The sequence below is a fragment of the Solanum lycopersicum genome, chromosome 5 (genome assembly GCF_036512215.1).
Source record: "Solanum lycopersicum chromosome 5, SLM_r2.1".
Classification (NCBI taxonomy): Eukaryota; Viridiplantae; Streptophyta; class Magnoliopsida; order Solanales; family Solanaceae; genus Solanum; species Solanum lycopersicum.
In genome coordinates, this window is record NC_090804.1 from 1,060,849 (window position 1) to 1,086,100 (window position 25,252).

At 33.2% G+C, this 25,252-nt stretch overlaps 5 protein-coding genes across 23 annotated transcripts; 3 read left to right on the forward strand and 2 right to left on the reverse strand.

Annotated features, from left to right (window-relative positions):
* The first annotated feature begins 2,986 nt into the window (after positions 1-2,986).
* Positions 2,987-8,290, forward strand: LOC101263704 (uncharacterized). The gene is made up of 4 exons (XM_004238659.5): positions 2,987-6,515; positions 7,172-7,370; positions 7,474-7,908; positions 8,003-8,290. The coding sequence occupies exons 1-4, from the start codon at positions 5,993-5,995 to the stop codon at positions 8,070-8,072; spliced, it is 1,227 nt and encodes a 408-aa protein (XP_004238707.1). The 5' UTR covers positions 2,987-5,992; the 3' UTR covers positions 8,073-8,290.
* A 2,202-nt stretch (positions 8,291-10,492) lies between these two features.
* Positions 10,493-11,409, reverse strand: LOC101264006 (uncharacterized). Its single transcript, XM_004238660.5, has one exon. It carries the CDS (start codon positions 11,247-11,249, stop codon positions 10,713-10,715), a length of 537 nt encoding a protein of 178 aa, XP_004238708.1. The 5' UTR covers positions 11,250-11,409; the 3' UTR covers positions 10,493-10,712.
* A 1,839-nt stretch (positions 11,410-13,248) lies between these two features.
* Positions 13,249-19,936, forward strand: LOC101251089 (uncharacterized). Of its 19 annotated transcripts, none has more exons than XM_069297699.1 (12): positions 13,307-13,573; positions 14,408-14,483; positions 14,698-14,744; positions 14,842-15,208; positions 16,247-16,405; positions 17,599-17,679; positions 17,999-18,097; positions 18,342-18,437; positions 18,515-18,658; positions 19,127-19,234; positions 19,413-19,464; positions 19,550-19,936. In XM_069297699.1, exons 4-12 carry the CDS (start codon positions 14,873-14,875, stop codon positions 19,579-19,581), a joined length of 1,107 nt encoding a protein of 368 aa, XP_069153800.1. In that variant the 5' UTR covers positions 13,307-13,573; positions 14,408-14,483; positions 14,698-14,744; positions 14,842-14,872; the 3' UTR covers positions 19,582-19,936. The 19 variants fall into 19 exon arrangements, with proteins under 19 accessions (XP_069153804.1, XP_025886784.2, XP_069153795.1 ...); XM_069297696.1 differs by having other exon boundaries at positions 13,312-13,598; XM_069297707.1 differs by having other exon boundaries at positions 13,312-13,598; positions 18,345-18,437.
* Positions 19,937-20,455: 519 nt separating this feature from the next.
* On the forward strand, positions 20,456-22,940 carry LOC138348480 (uncharacterized). Its single transcript, XM_069297711.1, has 3 exons — positions 20,456-20,926; positions 21,467-21,634; positions 22,479-22,940. Exons 1-3 carry the CDS (start codon positions 20,566-20,568, stop codon positions 22,700-22,702), a joined length of 753 nt encoding a protein of 250 aa, XP_069153812.1. The 5' UTR covers positions 20,456-20,565; the 3' UTR covers positions 22,703-22,940.
* Positions 22,871-24,912, reverse strand: LOC101264624 (protein PLASTID REDOX INSENSITIVE 2, chloroplastic). Its single transcript, XM_004238662.5, has 3 exons — positions 24,514-24,912; positions 24,299-24,394; positions 22,871-23,318 (listed from the first exon to the last, which is right to left on the reverse strand). The coding sequence occupies exons 1-3, from the start codon at positions 24,733-24,735 to the stop codon at positions 23,124-23,126; spliced, it is 513 nt and encodes a 170-aa protein (XP_004238710.1). The 5' UTR covers positions 24,736-24,912; the 3' UTR covers positions 22,871-23,123.
* Between the last annotated feature and the right edge of the window lie 340 nt (positions 24,913-25,252).

Consider the following 25,252-nt stretch of genomic DNA (forward strand, 5'->3'; position numbering starts at 1 on the left):
TAATTATTGCATAAAGTAGTCTTACGATATTTATTTCTCAATTGCAATTTCGACTATACTCATCAAATAACGTGAGAATTAATGAACATAATATAAATTTAAGATGTTCAATCAAATCAGTTGAAAAAAATTTAGATTCAAACTTTCTTTTACATTAAAATATTAATATTATACGATGCCTTATGAAAATTATTAAGTTTCACTATTTCAATATTACGCTTGATTTTCAATTAGATTACAAAGTTTCAAGATCAATAATTAAAAAAAATACTAATAAGTTATCAAAAGATGTGTATATATCACATCAGACAAATATATCCTTTAAATTCTATTTGTTTTCCAATTTATCAAGTATACATTATATGCTGATTAGACCTTATTATAAATAATAATTATAATTGTTTTGGATCGTCAAAAAATTCAAAATAAATTATAGAATTAGGGATTGAAGAGACTTGAGGCTAATTATGAAAAATGAAGAACTTAACAACTAGGTTTGATCAAATGTCTTGTAGTTGTTATATATATGCATAATATAAGGACAATAAGAAAATCCAAAAAGAATATTAAATTAAAATTAGAATCTAATGTCTTAATTCTCGTATAATAATGTCCAATGATACCTTTTTTATTTTTTTGTTCTTTCTTCTTATGTAGTAATCAACATTTCGTCTGTTTTTGTAATGTTTAATTTATTAGTCGTAATTTAGATGATGTATGTCTAGACATAATTATACCTTAGTATTATTATTATTATTATTATTATTATTATTATTATTATTATTAGCAGTCAACATATTTTAAAAGTATCCTATTAGACATTTAGATCTTATAAACTATTAATATAACTTATATTTAGTGACAATAATAGATTTTTTTTTAGCGGTAATATGTTATTGTATTCATAGTCAAAGGATTTAATTTTTGAGTCGATCTCATCGCGCTGGACTTGGCTGGTGTCAGTTACCTCTCCTGGTTGCAAGCTATTGTATAGAAATATGAGTTTTTCTCTATGCGCACCCAAAGAGTGTCGATTGCGAATTTATTTTGTCATTAAAAAAAGTTATTTATAGAATGAATTGACTATAATAGTTTCCTATGCGCGTCCAAAGAGTATCGTCTGCAATTTTTCTACGCTCATCCAAAGAATATCGATTACAAATTTCTATAGAACTATACTTCTTTCCTATTTTTTATTATTTTCTTTCTTACGTACACTGATGTTATTTATAGAATGAATTTGCTATAATAGTTCAACAGACATAATTCAATTTTTAAATGTATATTTATTATAGAAGATAGATATATGGTTCACAACTTGGATTAATTACCAAATAACGTTACAGTTCAAATTGAAATAGCATCTTAACCACTAAACAACAAAGTTTAATTAATTAAGGGAAATTTAAGGGGACATTTTCAGGAGAATTTGAATTTAATTTGTCTTTGCTTGCCATTTTCAACATTTAATTATTTGTTTGTCTAGCTATTATATGATTTCGGGACATTTAATTTGACTTTATTTCCTCTATATCTCGTTATATATATATTTTTTCTATATTTACTTGCTTATATTTAATTTGACATATAATATAATTTCATTTCTCAAATTGAATGAGTAAAAATAAATATCTATTTTTAGTATAATATTGAAAATAAGTAAAAGCGGGGGAAAAGGAGTATATTTTATGGTGCATTTTAAAATAACAACAATTTATAAGAACATTCAATTGAAGGTTAGCAGGTAATTGAGCATGTATCATTTTTTTTCTTACATACTAGTTAGCGTAATATTACTCTCATAGTTTCTAGTCCTTCGATTGTTGTTGTTTCTTATACTTTGATTATCATAGTATTTTGTTATAGTTAGAGCGTTTATGATCTCTATATTGCTTCTCCACTTCATCACTTCTGCTTTAAATTATTGTTTCTTGAATCAAGCTTCTATCAAAAACAACATTTCTATCTTTTAAGTTATAGATATCTTAAAAGGTCTACTTAAACTCTACTCTTCTCAGATTCTAATCATGAGATTTCATTGATTACGTTGTTGTTATTAATATTCAAGATCATCTAGAAGGAAAAGTTCCCTATCATATTATTGGGATATTATATTGTCAAAAAAAGAAGAAGAAATTAAGTAGGAAAACAAAGAAAAAAAATGCAACTATTTATATCGAAGTCAAAAGAAACAGGTTCCTCCTAGCTAGCTAGTCTTTTCTTTACCAAAATTTGAAGCCCACCAAACATTGAATGGAGTATTACAATTCATAAATCTCTTACCTTGGCCCTAAGTGATTAATAGAACTATTCAATTGATACATACGTTAATGATTATGACCTATGCCTAATGCCTAAGAATTTTGAACCCTAAAACTTTAGTCCATTCTCTCAAATCAATAATATTGCTACAAGACATACTATAGTAAAAACCATTTAAAAGGATTTGGCGCTTATATATGATAGAAAAGGAATATTTACGAAAGTAGGTTAAATATATAATTGACTGATTTTGAGACTGTCAAGTTTTTGAAAAAGAAAAATGTATGATCAATGTCGAACAAAAAGAAAATTGCAAAATATACGATGGAGTACAAGTTCAATACATGCTATACGAGCACTTTTGAGCTCGATCGATAAATTTGTAAGATTTATTATATTACAACGAAAAATATGTACTATTAGATGGATCATGCATGAAACATATAGTAAGTAGTATGTAGGAGTAGGAGAAAGTGATTAATTTCTAGGTTGACAAGCTATCGAATTTCTAAAGGAGAATTTTATGTGATATTGACACACATGCATGACAACGGGGGGCTAGTGAAGGTGAATTAATGAAAGGACTGACTAATTTCTAGATTGACAGACTATCGAAGAGACGTATATATATATATAGACACGTTAAGAAAATTACACTTCAAGAAGAGAAAGAAAGAGATATATATTATAAAGATATATCTTTATTTTATCTAGCACATTTTTTTTTTTTGAGTTGATGGGATCTTTTCTTTTCATAAGTCATCAGAAAATACAGTAGATTTCAACATCGCACTTCATTATCATAATGTTAAACATCAAGATTCAAAAAATTAAAAATTAAAAAAAATTATTTAGTTTATCGATAATAGATTATCGATTTAGTAATTTTGAAATAATTTTTTATTTTATTATCAAATTATCGGTTCTTAATTAACGGTTTGAGGTTCTTCTTAATTGGTTAATTGATAACTCGATAGTAAATAAAGTAATTAATATATACCATTTGATATGTAAACGTCTATATTATACTTTTCTTTATGGTTGTCTCATACTCTCGGTTATGTCACCTTGTTTCTAATTAAGTGGTCTTCAATAATTTTCTTGTGTCAAATCTTAAACGGTTAAACCTATAACCATATCGAAAACGATCAATAACAGAAAAATCAATATCTTAATTAATGATTCTTTAACATAACTATAAATCAATAATCAATAAACTTTAAAATCAAGCCGATTGATACGATAAGAAGAAGAAGGGTTAGGGCAAGTCACTCCAAATTAAAATACTATGCGTTTATTATAGTTAGATATATTACCAAATTTGTCGATGACATTAAATGATCAATTAAAACAAAAGGTTGTGATCCCAAAATATATGGTACTCTTTAAGATTATAAAGTTGGAGCATAGCAAATTTTCATTATTACACCAATAATATAGAAGAGAAGAGTCTTTATCTCACATCTTGTTAAATATTTCAAAATTTGTAAATAGTCATTTTGAAAATTTTCTCTATTTTGAAATAGGGACAGAATGAGAACTTTTCATAAACATCTTTTTTTTCTTTAAAGTGATATTCATGCATTAACACAGTTTCAAACTTTTAAATATTTTTTGTAATGTTAATTTCTATTTTTTTGGACACTTAAATATTATCCAAACGCCTTATAAAGTTATTCAACCCTTGTTTTGTGTCAATATTAGAGATTGTTATGGTGTGTTCGGTATGGAGATGTTTTTTATTTAATGAAATTCTTATTTTCTTATGTTTGATATGTTAATATAAACAATTATTGTACATACAAATACTATGAGAGATAACGTTATGGTGGGAATGGAGGCCACGAGAATGGGGATGAAGATAAAGTGAGTTGAAGAGTGCGGAAGATACAATATCACTCATGAAACTTGTTTTTCTATTTGTACTATTGAAGTGATTTTTCTAATTTTTAAATACTAATTTTTAAAATCTCATTTAAATAGATGGTTTAACATAAATAGCCACTCATCCAACCTCCTAAACTAAATAGTCTGTGAATAAATAATACATGTATAATTTATATATTTTCCATGTATAAACTATGTATAAATTATGTATATTCAAAACAAAAGTATAAACAATAAATCCGACCAAATAGATAAAGATGTCAAATAAATATTGGACCTTAGATTATCTCACAGGTAGTAGTCCAGTTAACATTCACTTCGTATACAGCCCAATTATGAAAAGAAAAAATTACATAAATTAATACATTTTAAAAAATAATTATTGATTTTATCGATATTTTTTTGTTTATTATCATTTATAGTAATACTGTGATAAATCTGTAATATGTATTAAAAGTGAATTATGTATGCAATATATTTGGATTATAATTGTTTTTGAAATATCTTATGTTTGTTTGGTAAAAAATTGTCACATTGTATTATAAGTGTATTAAAATGTGTGGTAAATGCATTATCCATCATTAAAATTTGTATTATATGTGAATAATAAATTGTTCCTTGTAATATGTATTAAACTTATATTATAAATGAATTAAAAGTGATCAAGTGAAGAAAAATGTTATTGCTATAAATGGTAAATATTTTTTTATTATAGTATATTTATGTAAATTTACCTTAGGAAATCACCATGTCTCATTTTGAAGTATCGATCGACTTACAATGATATTTGGTGTATTCAAACCAGTTTACATGCATCATAATTAATTTTATAAAATATTTATCATCTCTCCCACCCGTAGATAGCGGGTAGCAATTTTAAGTACTACTTGATAACTTCCCACATCATATTGTGGACAATATGCTTAAGGAAGTATCATGTTCATGAATTAGGATTAATAATATTAATCATTATAGATGGTAAAAAGGTTCTAATTTCAAACTCCATGACAATAATTATTGATTAATTACAAGGCCAAAAACAAGAGTTTGTGAATTTTATCCCAAAAATGAGGAATGATGGTAAATGAAAAGGCAAGTAGTGAATTGTGTTGGCTATCTGTGTAAAGATTTTCCATAATATAATTAACCTAAATATCTTATTACTCAATTGTTTAAATTAAAAATAGCAGGTAAATGTGTAATTTATGTATATCATTTCGGAAAAATGAAGGAAAAACCGTGTACTTACATAAACGTTCCTATCATATTTACTAATTTTCTTTAAGTTTGAAATAATTACATAGTATTTAACTAGTTGATAATTTCATACTAGATTTCATGTCAAATACACCCAAATATATGTATTTTTGCTACCAAACACTCAGATATATAAGGAGAGTGGTGAGCGAGAAACAAGATAAGAGTGTACCTTAAATGCATCCGAATCCACTTGGATATAATATATTACTCCTAAAAATGACTCTATATATCCAAGATACATGTATCTTGACGCGCCAAATACGTATATTTGTGGCCCAAAATTTGTAAAGTGGTAATTTCGAAAAATCACTAAGAGACACATAATTGGGCCAAAATCACCATTTTTATTTGGGCTTTTTCTAATCCAATCCAAATGGGAATTCCCTAAATTCCACAAAATCTTTTACTCTTCTTCATCTTCATTCTTCCCCAAAAAACCTCAGCTTAATCCCCAGATGCTTATACTGATAACTGATAAATCCAAGTAGATAACGAAGAAGAAGAAGAAGATATACCTGTTAATCCCAGAAGATTTGAGCTTTTTCCGAGTTCCATTTCAAGTTTTGCAGTTTCTGTTATAGAAATGCTTAGCTTAGGAAGTTATCCAAGGCAACCCCATTGTTGTGCCAGCACAATTTCACAATGTCTTCCTCTTTTTTGCAAGATTCCTCAACCCCAATTGTTTTTTACTTCAAATACAGTGACCCATTTAAGGATTCGTTCTCTTATTGAGCAAAAACGAACTGGGGTGTGCGTTTTTGCACGCAAGGATGAAGAAAAAAGGGGGAATAGTGTGGTAGAAATGGAAGAAATTGAGGATTTTGATGATGACTATGACGACGACGACGATGATTTTCTAGGGGATGAGGAAGAGGTTGACGGAGACGACGACGACGATGATGAGGTGATTATTCCATTAAGAAATATGAAGAAATGGTTAGAAAACAAGCCGCGTGGGTTTGGAGTAGATAAAGAGTATGATACTTCAGTTGAAGATAAGCTGATGGAAGAAATTGAACAGAGTAGAAAAGCTCAGCTTGCTAATATCAATAAGCTCAAAAACAATCCAGTTAAAGCAAATACCAAACAAGTTCAGCAGGATAAAGGTAACTTCTTTTTGTATATTTGGGTCTTAGATTATATCATCTATGAATGCAACTGAATTGATAGGAAACAATGAACAAGTTTATGTATTTTGTTCTTAGTTAGTTACCCTTGACAATGACTCCTTTATCACCTTAAGGACTTAATAGGAGCTGAGCTGAGCATTTGTTCTACTATGATGTTCGGGTCAGCTTGTGCACAACTCGATTAATTTCAATGGATACTTGCTAGTTGCTACCTCTAACCAAGATATATTTTTTTGTTAGCTTTTGGATGCAATCTGGTGATTGCACATGGTGTAGATCAGTAGATGTAATGCTACACACAAAATAGAGGGATTCCACAACCTGTAATTATGTCTTTAATTGTTCATTCTTAATTCGAACCATCATTTAAAAAGGACTAATATCAGGGCTGAAATTTGGTGTATCGCAACCCAAGTCAGACGTTTGAGCTTGATGTTGGAACTAAAATTACGAATGTTATGGAATCAAACAACTTTAACTAGTTAAGTGATCGGGAGTATTACTTGTAGATGTTTAGTGTAGAGCAAATAAGTTTGGAGGATAAAGTAGAGACCTTAAGGAGCTCCAATGACTTCTGCATCCTCTACTCTTTTAATAAGCAGTATTTCACTTACGTTCTACAATTTCTAAAGTTGTTCAGGATGGACTCTGTGTGCGCTTGGTCAATCTTCCTAAGAAAATGAACGTTGATAAGGATCTACGAGTAGCTTTCAAAGGAGTTTCAGGAATAGTCAACATAGTTCCAGTCGTGACTGGGAACAAGAAGACCAGGAATCCTGTTTGTAAAGGCATGGCCTATATTAACTTTAAGTCCAAGGATGAAGCACAAAGGTAACGTTCATGGCTATACGTAAGAAATAAATGGGTGACGAGGTGCTTATGTAATCTTTACCTTTGCATTCATCCCTAAACTATAGAATGTTTGTTATTGTAGATTTGTGCAAATGTTTTCTGGACGAAGTATAAGTTTTGGTAAAGTTCAGAAGCAAATAAAGTGTGAGATGATAAATCCGGGATCACCTAAGTCCACAACTACACAGTCAGTTCATAAAATTAAGCATGTCCCTGAAAAAGATATACCTGATTTGTCCCGAGACCAGGATGATGATTTTGACACAGATTTCCTCTCGGATTCAGAGAAGAACATCTCCACTGACTATAATGTTGCAGAGGTGGAGGATTTATCAGCATACACGAATGGTTATGAAGAAAATTCATCTGCTGAGTCCACTTCGGGTGATGAGCAGGATGTTGGAGAAGAGTCTGAATTCGCAGAACAAAAGAAAGTCGAAGCAAAGGAGAAGAAGAAAAGGCCTAAGCAAAAGAAAGAGCAGGTCCCAAAATTGAATATTCCAGGATCTGCGCGCAAGTAAGATATAAGCTCGTGTTATAACATACTCTTGTACTTATGTTACACTCTCATTGCATTGGTTTCACTTATCATCTGCTGCAATGTCATGCAGGTTGAAAATTAAGGAGAAAGCTGTACTCACTGGAGTTTTATCCAAATATGCACAAAAGATATCGTCTTGACTGTGAGAAAAACTGAGCTAACAATGGCCAGCATTCACATTTCTGTAATGACGCTATCTGTGTTATTGTTACTTTTGACCACTAGCGTAGTCTTTGCAGTCGTTCATTTTTTTGTAGATTTATTATTCACATCAATATTAAGGTCAGGTTTGTTGATTTCTTGTATGTAAATGTTAGTATCTGAATGAATCAACGGAAAAAATTTGTGTGTTGATGCATATGGTTGGTTTTTCATTGACGTAGAGTTGAAGGTTCTACAATGTTTGATGATTGTGATTCAACTGTGTCCCTGTTTCTTCTTTCTACGAGATATTTCGCGTTTCTCGTATTAATTCTCAGAACTGAGACATGGAATTAGTTCGTACACTTCAAATATATGTATGTCAAATCATATTTCATGCATTCAACCCCAAATCAAGAGTGTTATAACTATAGAGCAATCAAAAAATGCAGCACAAGCTGGAGTTTAATTTGCAGTAGATTCAGCAGAAAGGCCTTATATAGCATGCCTTGTAATAAAGACAGGTGAAGCTTTTTTCTATCAAAAAGATGACCACAAATGTATCAAGGCAGAGGAAAGACGAGACATTCAACGGACAATAAGTTTCATCTATCACATTTCAGAAAAAAAATGATCTTCTTCCCTTGAACAACATATCCAGTGTATTTCCATAAAGTGGAGTCTAGAGAGGGTAGCCCTTACCTTAGAGATAAAGAGGTTGTTCCCTTTATCTTTCAAAAACAATCAGAGAGATGGAAAAAAATTGATTCAGACCAGGGTCTGCATTAAGCAGTGAACGCATAGATGCATTGGTCATACAGTAAAAATTCGTGGGAGGTATTATGCCATCATCAAAACAGGTCTGAGTGAAACAAGTACTAAGAAGAAAAAGAAGCAAGGACCTTAGTGAAATGAAGAACATCCGCAAGTCTGTGACTCATAGAATGAGGGTTGAGAAACTCGTGTATATGAGCTATTATAAGACTAAACCAACGATTAACATGATGCATACCTCAAATATTCACCTATTAGGGCCCAAACTGCTATAAGAAAAAAACAACCTCTTAGAAATGCATTATGCATTTTAGTCAGCAGTGTTAATAATGCTTCTGTACTTGAGAAGCTCTGACTTTAGAAGGAAAAACCAGCAACCAGCTAGTAGAAGTTCCATGCACGTATCACTATAAGACAGTTTGATAGAAGACCTAATACATATAAACCATGTCGGACTATCCATGGATTGAGAAAGTCATCCTCTCAAAGCTATTCATACAAACAAATCAAAAAGAGAGTGGAATTGAAAGAGCTGAAAGCATTATGGAGACTCCACGCTTGACCCTCATCCAAAATAAGGAAACCATAGTTAATATGAGCTTGAAAACTACAAGATCGAGGAAGGTATAACACCAAAGCTATAAGTACATCATGAATTGATGAACTGAATAACAAGGAATATAAGTGTAACTTGAACAACTCTATTTTTTATTTTGATGACGTGAAATGTAACTTGAACAAATTTTCTAAAAAGAATTAATATGGGACTTGAGAAGGAAGCCAATCAAATGAAGGAACAATTGAAACAAAAAGTGGAAGAGATATTCGGATAAGACTTTGAAACAACTGTAAGAAGACCCATCAACTAAAGAAACAAACATGTTGTTTGCCCATTCCTTTCTCACTGGGAATATGTTTCCCGCCCTTTCATCAGATAAGCTCAACAGTTCTACCATTTTAGAAACCCCTTCACTTAAAAGTGTATCCATTGATATGAAATTAAATGAACTTCTGTAAAGCGGAACAGACATTCATATAGTTCACCCAACAATATCAATAACTGGTTAAGTGATAAGTTCATCAAATGGATAATTTTCTTATAATGTGCCTGGTTGAAAATGAAGACAAATGCCTCTGCTGTTCATCCTTAAAACCTAAGAAATAATAAGATACCAGGAAATTTGCAACTAAAACATAGCTAAAACGCAGTTTCCTCGAGAACAGTTTTCTACCATACATTCAAAGAACCAAATTGCACACAGTTCATATGCTCCAAATCTATCAAAAGCCAAAAACACCCAAATCAACTATTGTTACTTCTACTCTAGCAAGATTATTATCATGGTATCAGTCTCGCAAAAAGAGAAATGAACTAAAACCATTCAAAATATTCCTTAAGGCCACAAAACTAATTTCTTTTCTTCAGCAAAGATAAGCTGGGATCTTATGCAGATAAGCAACTTAACCATAACATAAGCAATGAAACCAAAAACCACAAATACTCAAATCAACTTCTGTTACTTTAACTCTAGCAAGATTATCACGTATCAGTCTCACTAAAAGAGAGATAAACTAAAACCATTCAGCAAATTCCTCAAATCCACAAACTGATGATCATATGCTGATAAAAAACTTACTCATGACATAAGCAAAGACAACAATTTTCTACTAAGCATTCATGAGATCCAAGATTGCATACAGTTCAATAACCAACATCTACCGAAAGGCACAAATACCCGAAACAACTTCACTTACTCCTCTTCTACAAAACAGTGTCATATGTCAAGCTCTTTAAACTAAATCCATTCAGAGAAATCCTAAAAATAACATAGTGCTTATTAAAACAAAGATAAAGATTAAAACTTTCAGCGAAGATAAGCTGGGATCTTGATACGGATAAACAACATACTCATAACATAAGCAATAACAACAAACACAATCCCAGCTGATGCAAAAGAAACCTTGACACTCTTTTCTCGGTTTTTATCAGTTGCCAAATCCAAAAGCACAATCCCAATACCACCTAGTACAAACATGAATCCAGAAGAGAGTCCTTCAATAATATACTGACCATTAACTCGACCCGGAAGAAACACCACCGGTTTAACAGCTCCGGTGAACCGGTCTTGGGTTGATCCAATTCCCGGCGGTTCAACAATGACGTCATAAACGATGCCAGAGACGACCATAAAGTAGGTAAGAAGGATAAGACTGAAAACTGTCATGGCGGAGGGAAGAGTCACCGATGGGATTTTCAGACGGAGCTTTGGAGGGCGGAGGAAGGAGAATGGGAGGATACGGAGGATGTGGAAAATTGGGTCGATGGAGTAGTCATCAGACGGATCGGAAAATTGGGTTTTGGCGGTGGATGATGCCGGTTGGGTTTCCGATTTGGGTGGCATTTTGATTTTCCGGCGGTGGTTCACGACGGAGTAGATTTGCTGTTTTTATTTTTCGCGTCAATGAATTTATGGGAAGAAACACAAAAAGCCCACTTGAGTGTAATTTGGGGGAAAATGCACAAAAAGTAATTTATTTATTTTTATTATAATTATAATATATCAAATCAAACTCTCTAGTTAAATTTCTTAGATATAAACTTTTTACTTTACTAATAAAAAAAGTTCTCTTCGAAAAATATAATTGTATAAATAGTGTTATTAATGAGCAAAATTTTATCGTATTTTGAGTAATATCACATATTGTTTAAGATTGAATAATTATTCGTCGTCAGTTAAAAGACTATACTCATCAATAGAAAAAAAATATTATTTGAAATTCATTAATGCGCTCAAGAAAAATGAGTAATTTTTTTTTACCATGTCAACATTTTGTATCTAATATGATAGATAGTCTTTGAATATATTATGAAATTAGATATCTAAGTGAAAATTCTTATCAATTTTAAGTGCCAATAGATGAGTTCAGACTAAGAAGTAAGGGTATGGAATAAGCATGAAATGTTTAGATATTATACACTGAATTTATATTCTCGATGTGGCCAACACTCAGAGCCACTAATGATTGTAACGGACTCTTGATATATCTACTACTAAACTAAATATTACAACAATTCTGTGAAAACTTTTCAAGAATGGGTGCAAGCAATAATTTTAGAGAGACAAAAACAAACTCAATAACATTAAATCTATAAAACTGAAATCTAAATGATAAAGATGTTTGTAAGCGAATTGAAACAATAACACAATTTACTCATCTATGAAGTTTTTCAGTACAATGAAAATAGGTATCTGGGTAAGATTCTAGGCTACCTGAATACTCTACAAGTCAAGGGTGGAGGCACATGCAAGTCGGGGTATCCAATTGGACACCCTTCGTCACAAGAATATCATGTATATAAGTAAAATGATAAACAAAGTAATTAAACAACATACTTTGGATGACCTTGACGCATTGTAGCCCATTGATTTCCGACCCCTTTAATGAGTTTAAACACATTGAATGAGTCGGTACTTGCGTATTTAATTCTCACTAGCAATAAAGACAATTAAATAGTAGAGCATGCACCTATACTTTAACAACAAAACTTTACAACAAAAATATGCATCATTAGCAAATATTAAAATAAGCGTCTATCTTTAATGCGTTGGATAGTTTCTCTAACCTATATCCATCTCATGAGTCTCATGATAATACAACGTCTTGCTTACGTTGCTAGAGTAAGCCTATACTTTGTCAAGTTATAAAACGAAGATTTAACTTGTAGATCTAAATGTAAGCCCTTACCAAATGTTCACTAAATTATATATACATAGCATGAGAAAAAGTTGTGTTCTTACTATAATAGTCTTATATACTCAAATTTTTCTAACCTTGTTGGAGAATCTATGAATAACTGCTATTGAAACTTTAAGAATTGATTCCTTCAACGATTCCTAAGATTTCATATCAAGAAATGCATTAAAATCTTTAAGTTTGGGTTAGAAACCGTTTTATTAACCTTACGAATGAAGATTAAGACTTAGCCAATCTTTGAATGACGTGTTTCATCTCGTGAGAAAAGGTTTGAATTTGAAAAATAAACTAGAAAAACGACCAAGGGCTCTTTTTATAGTTGTTTATGAATCACTGTTCACATTTAAAAATAATGAGACGTCGTTCAAATCATAAACCGTGAGATTTTGAGGGTTCTCATATCTTTGTTTCACAATTAAAATGATGAGTCATCTTTCTGTCCACAGATCATCGAATGAGCTGCAATTTCTCTTAGAGAGTTTGATAACACTCTGGTAAATTTTCACAGGATGAAACGTCATCATCATAAAAATACATATACAAAATCGCGAAAAATATAAAAGACTATAAAAGAAAATGATATTTTAGAGTTATGTAATACGTATAATTTTTAGTACAACAAACAAAATCGTCAAAAGGATGAATGAATCAGAGTTCATTTTTGTTCTTCAATTAATGGATAAAAGATCAAAACAACATAACTAAACCGAACCGGGTTAACTAGCCAAAACAAACCCCACCTAAAGGCTAATACCGTACTACCACTACTGCTGAAAAGTTACACCTACCCACCCCCACCCACCCCACTACCCCACGTCACCCCACTACCCCATCTCATCAACCCCCATCTCACCCATACTCTATACACCCTCCCACCCACTCCACTACCCCACCCACCCACCCCCATCTCTCACTCTTACACTCTCTCCATGCGTTCTTGTTCATGCTTCAAGGTCCTACTCAAGAACAGGTCAGTCTCATCTGGTAATTGAGGGGTATGTATGTTTTCTCTGTTTGTTAAAATCTTCGATTTGATGACTCCCACCCCAAATTAGGGTTCAAAATTCTTTAAAAATCTATTCTTTTTCGATTTTCTGAATACCCTTTACAGTTTTGCTCATAAAGTTTGCATTTTTATGGAGTTTGGAAGTTCTATGTGCAACCCCTTTTCAGCTTGGTCTTGTATTGTTAATATAATGTGGACACATGAAAGACTTTTGCTTTTTCCAAAGCATATTGACTCAAAGTTTGGATTTTTATGGCTGTAGGGAGGAAAATCCTTCATGATATTCTTGTAAATTCAACCTTTAAGCTGTCTATTGTATGTGTTGATAAAAGAAAATGGAATGTTGTTTTCTTTTTTCTTTTAATGATGCAGAAGGGGAAAAATAACTTGTTTCCTATTTAGTTTTATTGTTATTTGAATTTGGACTGTAAAATAAATAAGCAATTTAGTTCTTATAATCAATCAATGTAATTAAAAAAAAAAATCTTATAATCAATCAGTCAACTTGGTTGAGTTCAGAGTATAGTGTGCACAATTGTATTTATTTTAGTTACACAGATTTCGCTCAGTGATGTTGCGGCTATAGAAGTGAAAGAAAGTAAAGAGTGGATGAAGAATAAGTTTCTTTGGTCTGAAGGTTTTAGGGAAATCACTCACACATAATATGTCTTTTAATAAGCGAACGTTAGATCTTTTTTTGTTTATACTTTGTAGTTTTGGAACTTTTGGATTTTCTTCGAGTTACCTTTACAGATCTTTTCTTCTGTTGATTTCCTTGATATTTCTTTGGAATTGCAGCTTCTAATCTTGGAACTGTTCAATCTCTTCGCAGCTGAGTCTGATTATGTCTGGAAGAATCCTCCCTAATTTGCCTGTAAATAAAATTTAACTCTGGTTTGCTATTCTGTATTTTCTGCTAATGTCATCAAGTAGATGAAAAGTTAAGTCATTTTAAAGAAGCTTCTTTTTTCTTTCAACAAACAAAAGATGCAGAAAATGAGCATTAAAAAGTTCTTATAAAGTATAAGTCTGATCTTAATGGAGTTTATTTTAGAATTGCGCAAATGATTAATTGTACGCTTTTTCAGTTGGTCATGTTGTGCATGTAGAAGTGGAGGAGAGGAAATTAGATGGAGTATACGTTTATTTTCTTCTCTTCAAATGGATTTTATTATATATATCAGTTGAATGAGCAAATATACAATTTTCCTTTTTTCCTTTTTGTTTTCCAGAAGTTGGTGAATCTGAGTGAAGTCCTGTGGAATGAACAGCTTGTTTCATGCATGTTCAACTGCAATATTAACAAGGACTAGCCATCTTGTTGTGAAGAGTTCAATCTGTGGATTTCCATCTCTTTCATGGAAGACAAGCTTTGGTCATGCTAGAATTGGGAAAGTTGATTCCAACTTGTATTTGAATAGAGTTTCTGTTCGTTGCTTTTCGTCCAAAAAACATAGTGGAGATAGTTCTCCATCGCAGAATTCTGAGTTCACTACAGAAATGAAAGAAGAGAGAGATGGTTTCTTTGTTGTTAGGAAAGGAGATCTGGTTGGAGTCTACAAAAACTTGAGTGATTGCCAGACCCAAGTCGGATCATCGGTAACTACTGTTATTTCAGCCATTTATTGATCTGTTGTTTGTAGATGACTTTTATTCCCAGGAAAGACATAAAGACAAATACGACTCATCAGAAATTATCCATACATTATGTACAAAATTTACTTTTTCATATTCTTGATGATTAATCATAGGTAGATTCAGCCAAAAAGTCAAAACCTTGTGTAGTAATAACATTACCTTATTTTTTACTCTCTCCGTCCAGTTTACTTGTCCAACATTGACTTGGCACACCCTTAAGGAGCAATAACTAAAATGACAAATTTTACTATATCAACCTTTGAAATAATAAACTTAATTTTTTGGGAAATACACTCTGAAATGATTATAGTTAATAATAAGGGTAAATTAGGAACTTAGTGAGAACTTACCTCTTGGTTTTCCGAACTGCACAAGTAAAAGTGGACATTTATTATTAGTATAGTAGACTAGTAAAAGTGTAAAAAGGGAGTAACTGCAATTTCAGATAAGCTCATTGAGTGACTGACAATTGTTAAGGAATGCTCTAATTGAAATCGGAGGATAGTTTAAGTAATTATGTCTTCTATAGGTTATTCTTTTGCCTCGTTGTATTTGTAAAACAATATCTGTGAATACGAGGATAAAAGAAAGAGGTAAATTGAGTTAATTGTTTACCTTTCCATTAGAAAGTATTTTCCCAAAGTTCTCTGTTCATTTCCAGCAACCATGCCTTCTCCATAATGTTAGGATTTCTCTGTCACTTCATCTGCCTATTGCCAAAACTTGAGAACATGTAGTATGGATAGATAGGTCTTCTGCTGTAATTGGACGATGCTTGTGAGATGACTTCCCAGTGGATTCTTTGACTTCTTGCACATATTATAAGGGGTCAAATCTTGTGAAGCTTTTGTTCATCCTTGGCGCTGCAGGCTTATTTTAGTGAAATCTAGTTATAACAAATAAAATATAAATAAAAAAGGAAGATGTTATCACAATGAAGTTTCCAGACTTGCAATTGATATAATGAGTTGTTTTCTCTTCCTCTTCTGTTTCTGGCAGATATGTGATCCTCCTGTGAGTGTGTACAAAGGCTATGCCATGCCTAAGGACACAGAAGAATATCTTCTTTCTTGTGGGCTTAAAAATGCTCTCTATTCTATCAGAGCTGCAGATCTTACCGAAGATCTCTTTGGGACTCTAGTACCATGCCCTTTTCAGGTATAGCTCCTGAGCAGTTCTCTTGGATAAAATTTGTTCCTTTTTCTCAAAGGTGAATATTTGATTTCAAAACTTGTTGTCTATGAGGTTTCATATATGATTTCCTGTCTCTGAGAAGAAGAGGCTTTGAGGCTCCATCATTAGAATGTAATATTTTGCAACTTAATATCAGTTTATATTTTATATTAACCTCAAAGGAATCCCATGGTACTGTTAAAAACAACGACCTAAAGAAAAACTGTAATTGTCATGTTTCCACAGCTGTTCTCCAGAAACAAAACCATGAGGTGCCTGGCTGAATTTGTGTCTTTTTTCTAGAGAGTCTGATCCTGCTTTGGTAAACTTCTTTTGATAAACCGAGGGTCTATCAGAAACAACCTCTCTACCCCATAAAGGTAGGGGTAAGGTCTGCTTTTACATCCTACCCTCCCCAGACCCCATTTGTTGGATTTCATTGGGTATGGTTGTTGTTGACTAGAGAGTCTGAAAACTTTACCTGTTAAATGTCAGAGTTTTCATAATCCAACCACTATGACTCGATTGAAAGAAGTTTTTTCAACTTTAAAACTTGGCTGTACCTTAAAGGTATATCATAGGAATGAAAAACTTCCTGACACACCTATTCTTTAAATAAAGAAAGTTAAAGATTTTAGTACAACACCCTGACCATTTTAATAATGGTACAAGGGAAAACTGCGAGAGCTTCTTAATCATCATGCATGGTATACACACTTCTTTTTGTTTCTTCTATATTGTATATCAAGGATCATCTCTGAATGCTGATACAATATCAGTAGTTTTGTACTTTCTCATTTAATTTTCTACTGCGTATCTTCATGTTCACATTATAGTTAACTGAAAATCGACTAAGGGGGTGTTTGGATTGGCATTTTTAAGCACCTCCAAAAATAAGAGTTTAAAAGCCAAAAGCTTCTTAAAATAAGCCAATCCAAACACCCTCTACAACAATCATTGCCTGTCTTTCTTTGATTCTTCTCTCTGTTTGTCTCTCTGAAAGTTCTTTTGATTTTGCTCTCTCCATGCACTCTTTGCTTTATATGGAATTGCTGGTCAGTTGTATGCTCTGATAGTTATCATAAAGTTGCAGCACCCAGAAAATAATACATGTTTCTTCTTCCCTCATTTTCTTTTATAATTGGTCATACAGCTTATTAGTATTTTATATTTTGCAGCAACCTTCTTCTTCAAAAAGTGGAACATCTGATCATTTGCCAAAGAAGAGGCCACAGGAAGCAATGTGGTCAGAATATGCGGTACGATGGTTTTATATTGTTTTGCAATGGAAAAGTCTACCAGGGTTTGCAGCAATTTCTTTTGAAGTTATTTCCACTTTACTCTATAATCCAAGTTTAATTACTTCTCTAAATCATTTTCCAAGCAGGGTTTGGTTCCTAAGGAACTCAATGTACTTACTTATTATGCTTGCATGCACTTCAATTTATAGATTCCTTGATAGAATTCTCTGCGAGATGCCATAACTAATGGTTTCACGGTTATATTTTTTGCATGATAAATTGTGTTTGGCTCAACACTGTTATGGAAATTATTTTGTTTATTTGCTCCCCTTTGCAGGATGCTGTTGGATCAGCAGTTGTTTCAAATGATTCCGCAAGAAAGCATGTCAAGTTAGAGCAACAAAAGGGCGACCAAATTCTAGCTCTTCCATCTGGTGTGAGTGTCTGTTATGATGATGGCTAATCTTTAAGTATAAATAATTTCTTTATGTGTAGTTCACAAAGCGAATGAATTTATATTTTATAATTAATGGTAGGTTGCCAGGAGAAAAATCCTATTTTTTTTACAGATTAATGGTGTAAACTTAACTCTGTGTGGCAAACTATCAGGCTAGGATCTTATTATATTTTCTTGTTGGTTTGTGTTCTGGTTCAAAGAATCTGATAGTTGTTATCCTTAGCAGCGGTCATGTACTCTTGAATTCGATGGTGCTTCAAAGGGAAATCCTGGACAAGCTGGTGCAGGAGCTGTTATACGGGCGGATGATGGAAGCATGGTAGCGATCACCAAATTTGGAATTTTTCTTTTGCTTTTGGTTCTTCATACTTGTACTTACAACCTTCCTTCTAATAGACCCTCAGGCTACGTGAAGGTTTAGGAGTGGCAACAAGCAATCATGCTGAATACAGGGCATTTATTTTGGGTTTGAAACATGCTCTTAGAGAAGGGTTTACTAGTATTCGTGTTCAAGGTGACTCCAAGCTTGTTTGTATGCAGGTTTGTTTTTTATATCATGTGCTCAGTCGCATATTTCTCCTTTCCCTTGTGTGAGATTATTCCTCTATAGTACACTGCAGTATACTTGTCACATTCTGTTGACTGTTTTAAGTGTGATCTAGTGGCCTGTGAAGTTGGTTGATAACCATATGAAAAATTCAGAAGAGGTTGATTCCTGATACTGTGAAAAAGGTCAAACCTAGAAAAATTCTCGTTTTATCTCAGTGGAAAATAATTGACTAGCTACAAGGATCTGATGAGAAGTTCTTTTGCTCTATATATTTGCTCGGATTCTCCAAAAAATTTGCCACCTCTCTGTCGGTTCCTCCAAAAATGCACTACTTTTGGAGGATCCAACATGCACTCTTCGAAACTCTAGAAGAGTCCAAGCAACATAGCTTTTGCTTATTAGCTGTCCTCTATTCTCAGTTTATTTGACTTTTAATCAGATTGTAATTTGCCAAACAGATCCAAGGTCTGTGGAAGGTTAAAAATCAAAACATCGCCATGGTGTTTGAGCAGGCAAAACAATTGAAGGAAAGGTTCCTTTCTTTCCGCATCATTCATGTCCTTCGGGTAATACTGTAACATCCTTTCTCTTCTTTCATTCACACAACGCAACTCATCAAGACATGATCTCACACTCTCACAAGCCTGTTCAATAATAGCGTAAAAACTACATATATATTTACCTATCTTCTCCTTGACGATTTTTGTAGAAATTTGACATGTCTCTTACTCTTTTGTTTTATAGGAATCAAACTCTGATGCAGATCAGCAAGCAAACTTGGCTGTTGAACTTCCAGGTAAAGAGTTACTCCCTTGCACACTCGGAATCTGTCATTGTTATAGGTCATCGAAGTTATTATCTAACTACGTCTATCAATACAGAGGGTCAAATTCAAGAGGAGGTAGAGAAGTAACAAAACCACACTGATGGTTTTCGCGTACATTACAGACAAGGATTTATTTATACACCCAATTTGAAGGTTTGTGCTATGAAGCCAGTGAATCATTCGTTGATTTAGAGTCAGTACTCTTTAAGATTAATGTTATTGCAATTAGGTTATGTAAATGTATTTGGAACAAATGTTATCATTGTTACCTTTAAATTCTCAGCAATGGCTCTGGGGAACGTGCTCTACGTTCCCCAGATACCCGTAAAAGATCATGAAACTTATTGATACAAATCAATGTCTCTGTCATTTGTAAGATTATTATATGTGTATGTATCTAACAATGCCAGCAAATAAGTTGTAGACTCATTGAGCTGTGATACATCTTCTTGTCAAAGATGATTTTATTATTATAGATATAATGAACTGTTGCTAGTTCTTGCAATTTGTATGGTTGGTCAAAATTAGTATCTAAAAGTTAAAAATTCAAGTTCAATGAAAGAATTAGTTTTATTTTTTATTCTAACCAAAAAAATTATTTATTCATAAAAGATTTTTTTGATAAGACAGTAAATTTTATTAATTATATTTTGAAAGCATTACTTTATACAGTGATTTAACTAATAAAATATAATACTCTTGATTTGTTAAAATATGTAAATAAAATACTCCAATAAAGTTAAAGGAAAAAATGAAAAATATATTCCGAACTATTATATAGGTATATAAATATCTTTTGTTATACTTTAAGAATATTGATGCCTCTGTCATTAAAAAAACTAGAGCATATATGTCTCTCGCCAATATGATGTTTAATAAATATCAAGTGGTGAATAAGATTGTGATACGTATATATCCATTAATATAAAAGATATATATGCTCTAGTTTTTAGACGGTAGCATCAAAGATTCGAATATATGACCGAGGTAATTGCATACTATAAGTTTTTAGAAAACTTGATATGATGAATTAAACCTCTACCGTTGGATACGTTCTTCGAAGAACCGCGGATGCTTGACACGTATGCATGTACTGCGTCCTACGCTATTCTCTTTCCATTTTTTTTTTCAAAACAGAGAAAAGTAGTACCGACTTATGCTTCATCTGCAATGAAGATTTTGATGATTAGGAGAGGTTTACGGTTACTGGCTACCGGAAATTTGAACTCCTCGCCGTTGATTTACCGGCGGCATTCGTTTTACTCGACGTCGTTTTTCTCTAGTTCGTCTCGGTTGAATGCTAACTTTGCCGCAGATGATTTGCTGCTCGGCGATCAATTAGCTACCTTGGCTTCCAAAGCGGAGACGTCTCAGAATCTACTTCAGCCTGGTGTCGTTGTCTATGACGGCGTTTGTCATCTCTGTCACAACGGTATTAATATTATCATCTTCCTAGTGTATGTTTATTCGTGGTTTTAGCTGTATATTGCATTTATGCTTTGATTTCTGACTATTACTGTTTATCGGAGGCTATAAATGAGTACAGGAGTGCGGTTATTGTATAGTTTTTGTGTTTGTAGTTACATCTTATCAAATTGAATAGGATTTTAAGATTTATCACGATTTTTCACATAAATTAGTTGGCAGGAAGATGGTAGGAGCTACCATTTTGAGAGAACACAAGCAAGGTAGCTTGTTTACTGTCCTAGTAGTGTATTTTGGCAAGCATTTAGAAAGCGAGAATCCACTTTTGGGCGAAGTTTACTTGTACAAACCGGCAAACAGTAAGTTTGTCTATAAGAGAAATCTTCATTCTCATTGCCTCAACTAGTTTGGGATTGAAGCGTAGTTGCTTGACTGTCTCAATTGGATGATGGGGGAATGGTTATTCTTTAGGTCTAAACTACCGTGAGGGGTACATCCATAATTGGTCGTCTCAGTTTATATGAGCTTCTTGCCATTTTATATGTAGGTGTGAAATGGGTGATTAAAGCTGACAGGGATAAGAAAATCAAGTTCTGTTGCTTGCAGTCAAAGGCTGCTGAACCTTACATGAGTGTGTGTGATCTTGATCGAGATGACGTTCGTCGTCGCTTCTTATTCATTGAAGGCCCAGGTTTATACCATCAAGGCTCCACTGGTTAGAAACCATTGCCCTGTATTACTGTATCAACTTGACTACCTCTTTATTGTGGTTTCACAAATTATTGCCATTATATAAATATTTTTTCTTATTTTGTATGTCCAAGTAGCGTTTAACATTTCCAACGAGAGCCTGGCTGACTTGTAAATGCAGTGCATCTGATTACTCCCGAGTTGTCCTTCCATGAACTACATAATCATTCTTATTTTGAAGACAAGAATTGTTTGCAAATATACTATGGGCTATGGCAGATAGCTATGATAAATTTACTTTATGCAGTTTGCTTTACGTAGACCTCAAGATTCTGGTAATTGGATATTGATGGGTATTGGCTTGAGCTAATTGCTAGTGTAAAGAGATATGTGCTAACTACTACTGTCATGACAGCTTTACCCCCATGAATTCAGATACGGTTGCGCTCAATGTGCTTCCAGCTGATATAATTGGAATTGTAATTCATAGTTTTACCCATTGTTTCAAGGTGCATATAATTAAACAGATTTGGAGCATTTAGGTTTATTTGAGCTGGTATTCTAATCAAATCGCAAAGGAATCAACTATTGGCTAGATCTCCCCCACCCCTTTATTTTTATGTTTAATTTTTTTTATGTTCTGTAATGAAAAAGTTATCATGATCCATTGAAAGTGGAATACCGAGTTTCATAGACTGCTTGCTTTCTGTACGTTGAGATCCAGTATAGCAGCCTTTCTGCAGATCCTTCCTATTCTTGCACAATTAAGCATACTCAGTATGTTGCTTTTGTTTTTTCCTTGCTAGAATTGGAATGGTAATAGTTGGCTGTGGAAATCACAAGTCTAATATATCTGATTTTTGCTGCAGCTGCACTGAGGGTTCTAGCTCACTTGCCATTACCTTACTCTGCGCTGAGTTACTTCATGATTGTACCTACTCCTTTAAGGGATGCTGTTTACGATCATGTTGCCAAGGAGAGGTATAAATGGTTTGGGAAGAGTGATGACTGTTTAGTTCTCCGGGAACAAGACTTGCTTGATCGCTTCATTGATAGGGAAGAGTTGCTTGAACGTAGCCGATCAGTTTTGTGAAATGCTGCTTCAGTGGAGGTCGTTATAATAAGTAAGTTTCAATTAACATTCTTTTGGAGTTGTAAGTATGTAGTCCATCCATAGTATACATACACTACATATAATCATGAGTGTGGAGAGCTGGGAATGCCTTCGTTTTTTGTCATTGACGAAAAGTACATCTGAACCTTTTGCCTGTTGAATGCTTGCGTTTGGTTTCATCATTAATATAACAAAGTGCCATCGTGAGAATGAGAAACTTTTGTGACTAGTTTCTCTACATAGTCCTTTAATTTCTAGTCCTATACTATCACATACTACTGTAAAGGGAGTTACCAACACAAAAATAGCATCATGCATCAAAACTTCTGGCAACAGATCTTGGTTGTTGGATCATCTTTTCTTGCCACTATTCCATTCCTTCTGGATCTTGGTTGATAAGTTACTTTTTCTTGCCACTATTCCATTCTTTCCAATCGTTGTCAACATGACTTTGTGCCCATTTGACTGCAGCGCGTGCAGCTTGTGGTCCTCCTGGTAAACCTCTGTCGTTTATGGTATCAGCCATATCGATGAATGGAACAACCAGTAATGTTCCTGGACCACCATACTCAGCGTGTAAGAACTCGTTGAGGATCTGTCGAAGAAATTATTTGAACCAATGTTACTTACATTTCAGTAAACCTCCTGGAAAATGCAACTTCAAGCAAGACTATTACAAATTCAAACTTGAAAACCTGAGTAAAAAGCATCTTTGCCAAGGTAAAAGACATTTGTGCAAGTACTTAGGAAATCATATCAATGAATCAACCCAAACTCAATCCTAAGTTGGCGCTATGTGAATCCTCTATTAATTAGATCCAAATGGTGGCACACATAACTGAAGTATCAATTGCAAAACATGCCTAGAGGGTCCTAGATTTATTTCATTAAAATCCATAGACTTTAAGCTATTCAATAACTCCTATTACATGGGGTGATTAACTCATAAATACTGTGATTATCTAACCGCTAAAGAGAAACACATTGATTGATATCGGAATCCTGCAGAATGAACATACCATTACGTCTCACACAATCACTCTACATAATGTCATCTAAAGCATATACATTTTTCGAGCTGCAACGCAGGATTCTTGAATTACCATCACAACAAAGCCAGCAGAGAAGTAAATATTACGGCAAATAAAGGTAGTTTTGTTTTATGCTCTCATTTGTTCAAATTTTGGTGGACACGAGTAAATGCACGCAATGGCTGAGTATATAGAACGAATGATGGCCAGCTGAACACCCTTCATCAAAAAAATATACTTTGTACATACGTATCAAATCATGATCACCCTTGACGAAAATTCACCGTGTTCCGCACGTTTTATGAGGGAGAATCAGGAAGCAAATCTCTCTTCTCATGTTCATTTTATTTTAGTAGTCTTAGCTCTAATATTTACATGGCATTTTAAACTTCATTTCTACTACTCCATGTTAGTTCGATTAATTTGTTAATCCTTCGTTAATTGTACCCCACTTGTGCGCGATTACACTGGGTATGTTGTAGTAGAGTAAAATTAGTTGAGCTACGCACAAACTGGCTGAAACAAAACAATAAAATGGAAGTACCTCAGTGCAGATTCCAACAATTTCTTCAACAGAATCTCCATAGATATCCTTCTTTGGAAGTTTCTTAAGCAAATGATCTCTGAACTTCTCTGTTTCCTAAAACCCCAACAAAACCCAATAAAAATCCGAACTTTTTTAACAAACGGGTGAAATGAAAGAGACCCAATGAACCAAAATAGATTACAAAGACGACGACGACGACGAAGAAAACTTACAGCATCAGCAAACTCAGGAATGGGGTCAGGGAATTTGTATTCAGCAGCTCTGCAAATAAGGTTTTGTCTGCATCGTTTGGGAGAAACCCAAGAGGAAATACATCTGTATGATGAAGAAGATGAAACCCAACTGACTGAATTTGAGATTGGAAGATAAACAGAGGGCGAAGACGAAGAAGAAAGGAGAATGGATGAAGAGACAAGTGAAATAGCCGAAGCCATTTTAGCACCCAGAGTTGAACACACGGACCTTTTCTCTTATAAAAATATATAAAATCTTATCTCTACTCAAGTACATATCTTTTAATATTTATGAGTCAAGTAGAAATGGTGGAGTTTCACGTACTCCTTCCCCAATCCCCATTGAGGGTACCATAGAGTTTTTACAAAAATATTATCGAGGAAATATTTATGAATTAAGACATACATAAAATTGAGAAAATCGTTCAATTTTTATAACATAGCTGTTAAATGTCCAAAATACGTAAAAAAAAAAAATGGCAAGACTTCGCGTAATACTCCCCAGCTTCCTACAGAGTTTTTAGTAAAATCTTTTTTTTTCTTTTCAAAACAATAGCTCGAAGTCATTTAACCAAAATACTTTATGTGAAAATACATACGAAGAAACTACGAAAATCGTCTCTTAACACTCCTAAATACCCAAAATATGTGCAAAAGATGGTGAGACTTCACGTTTTGATTCTCCAACTCCCTATGAAGGATTCCATATATGTTTTGC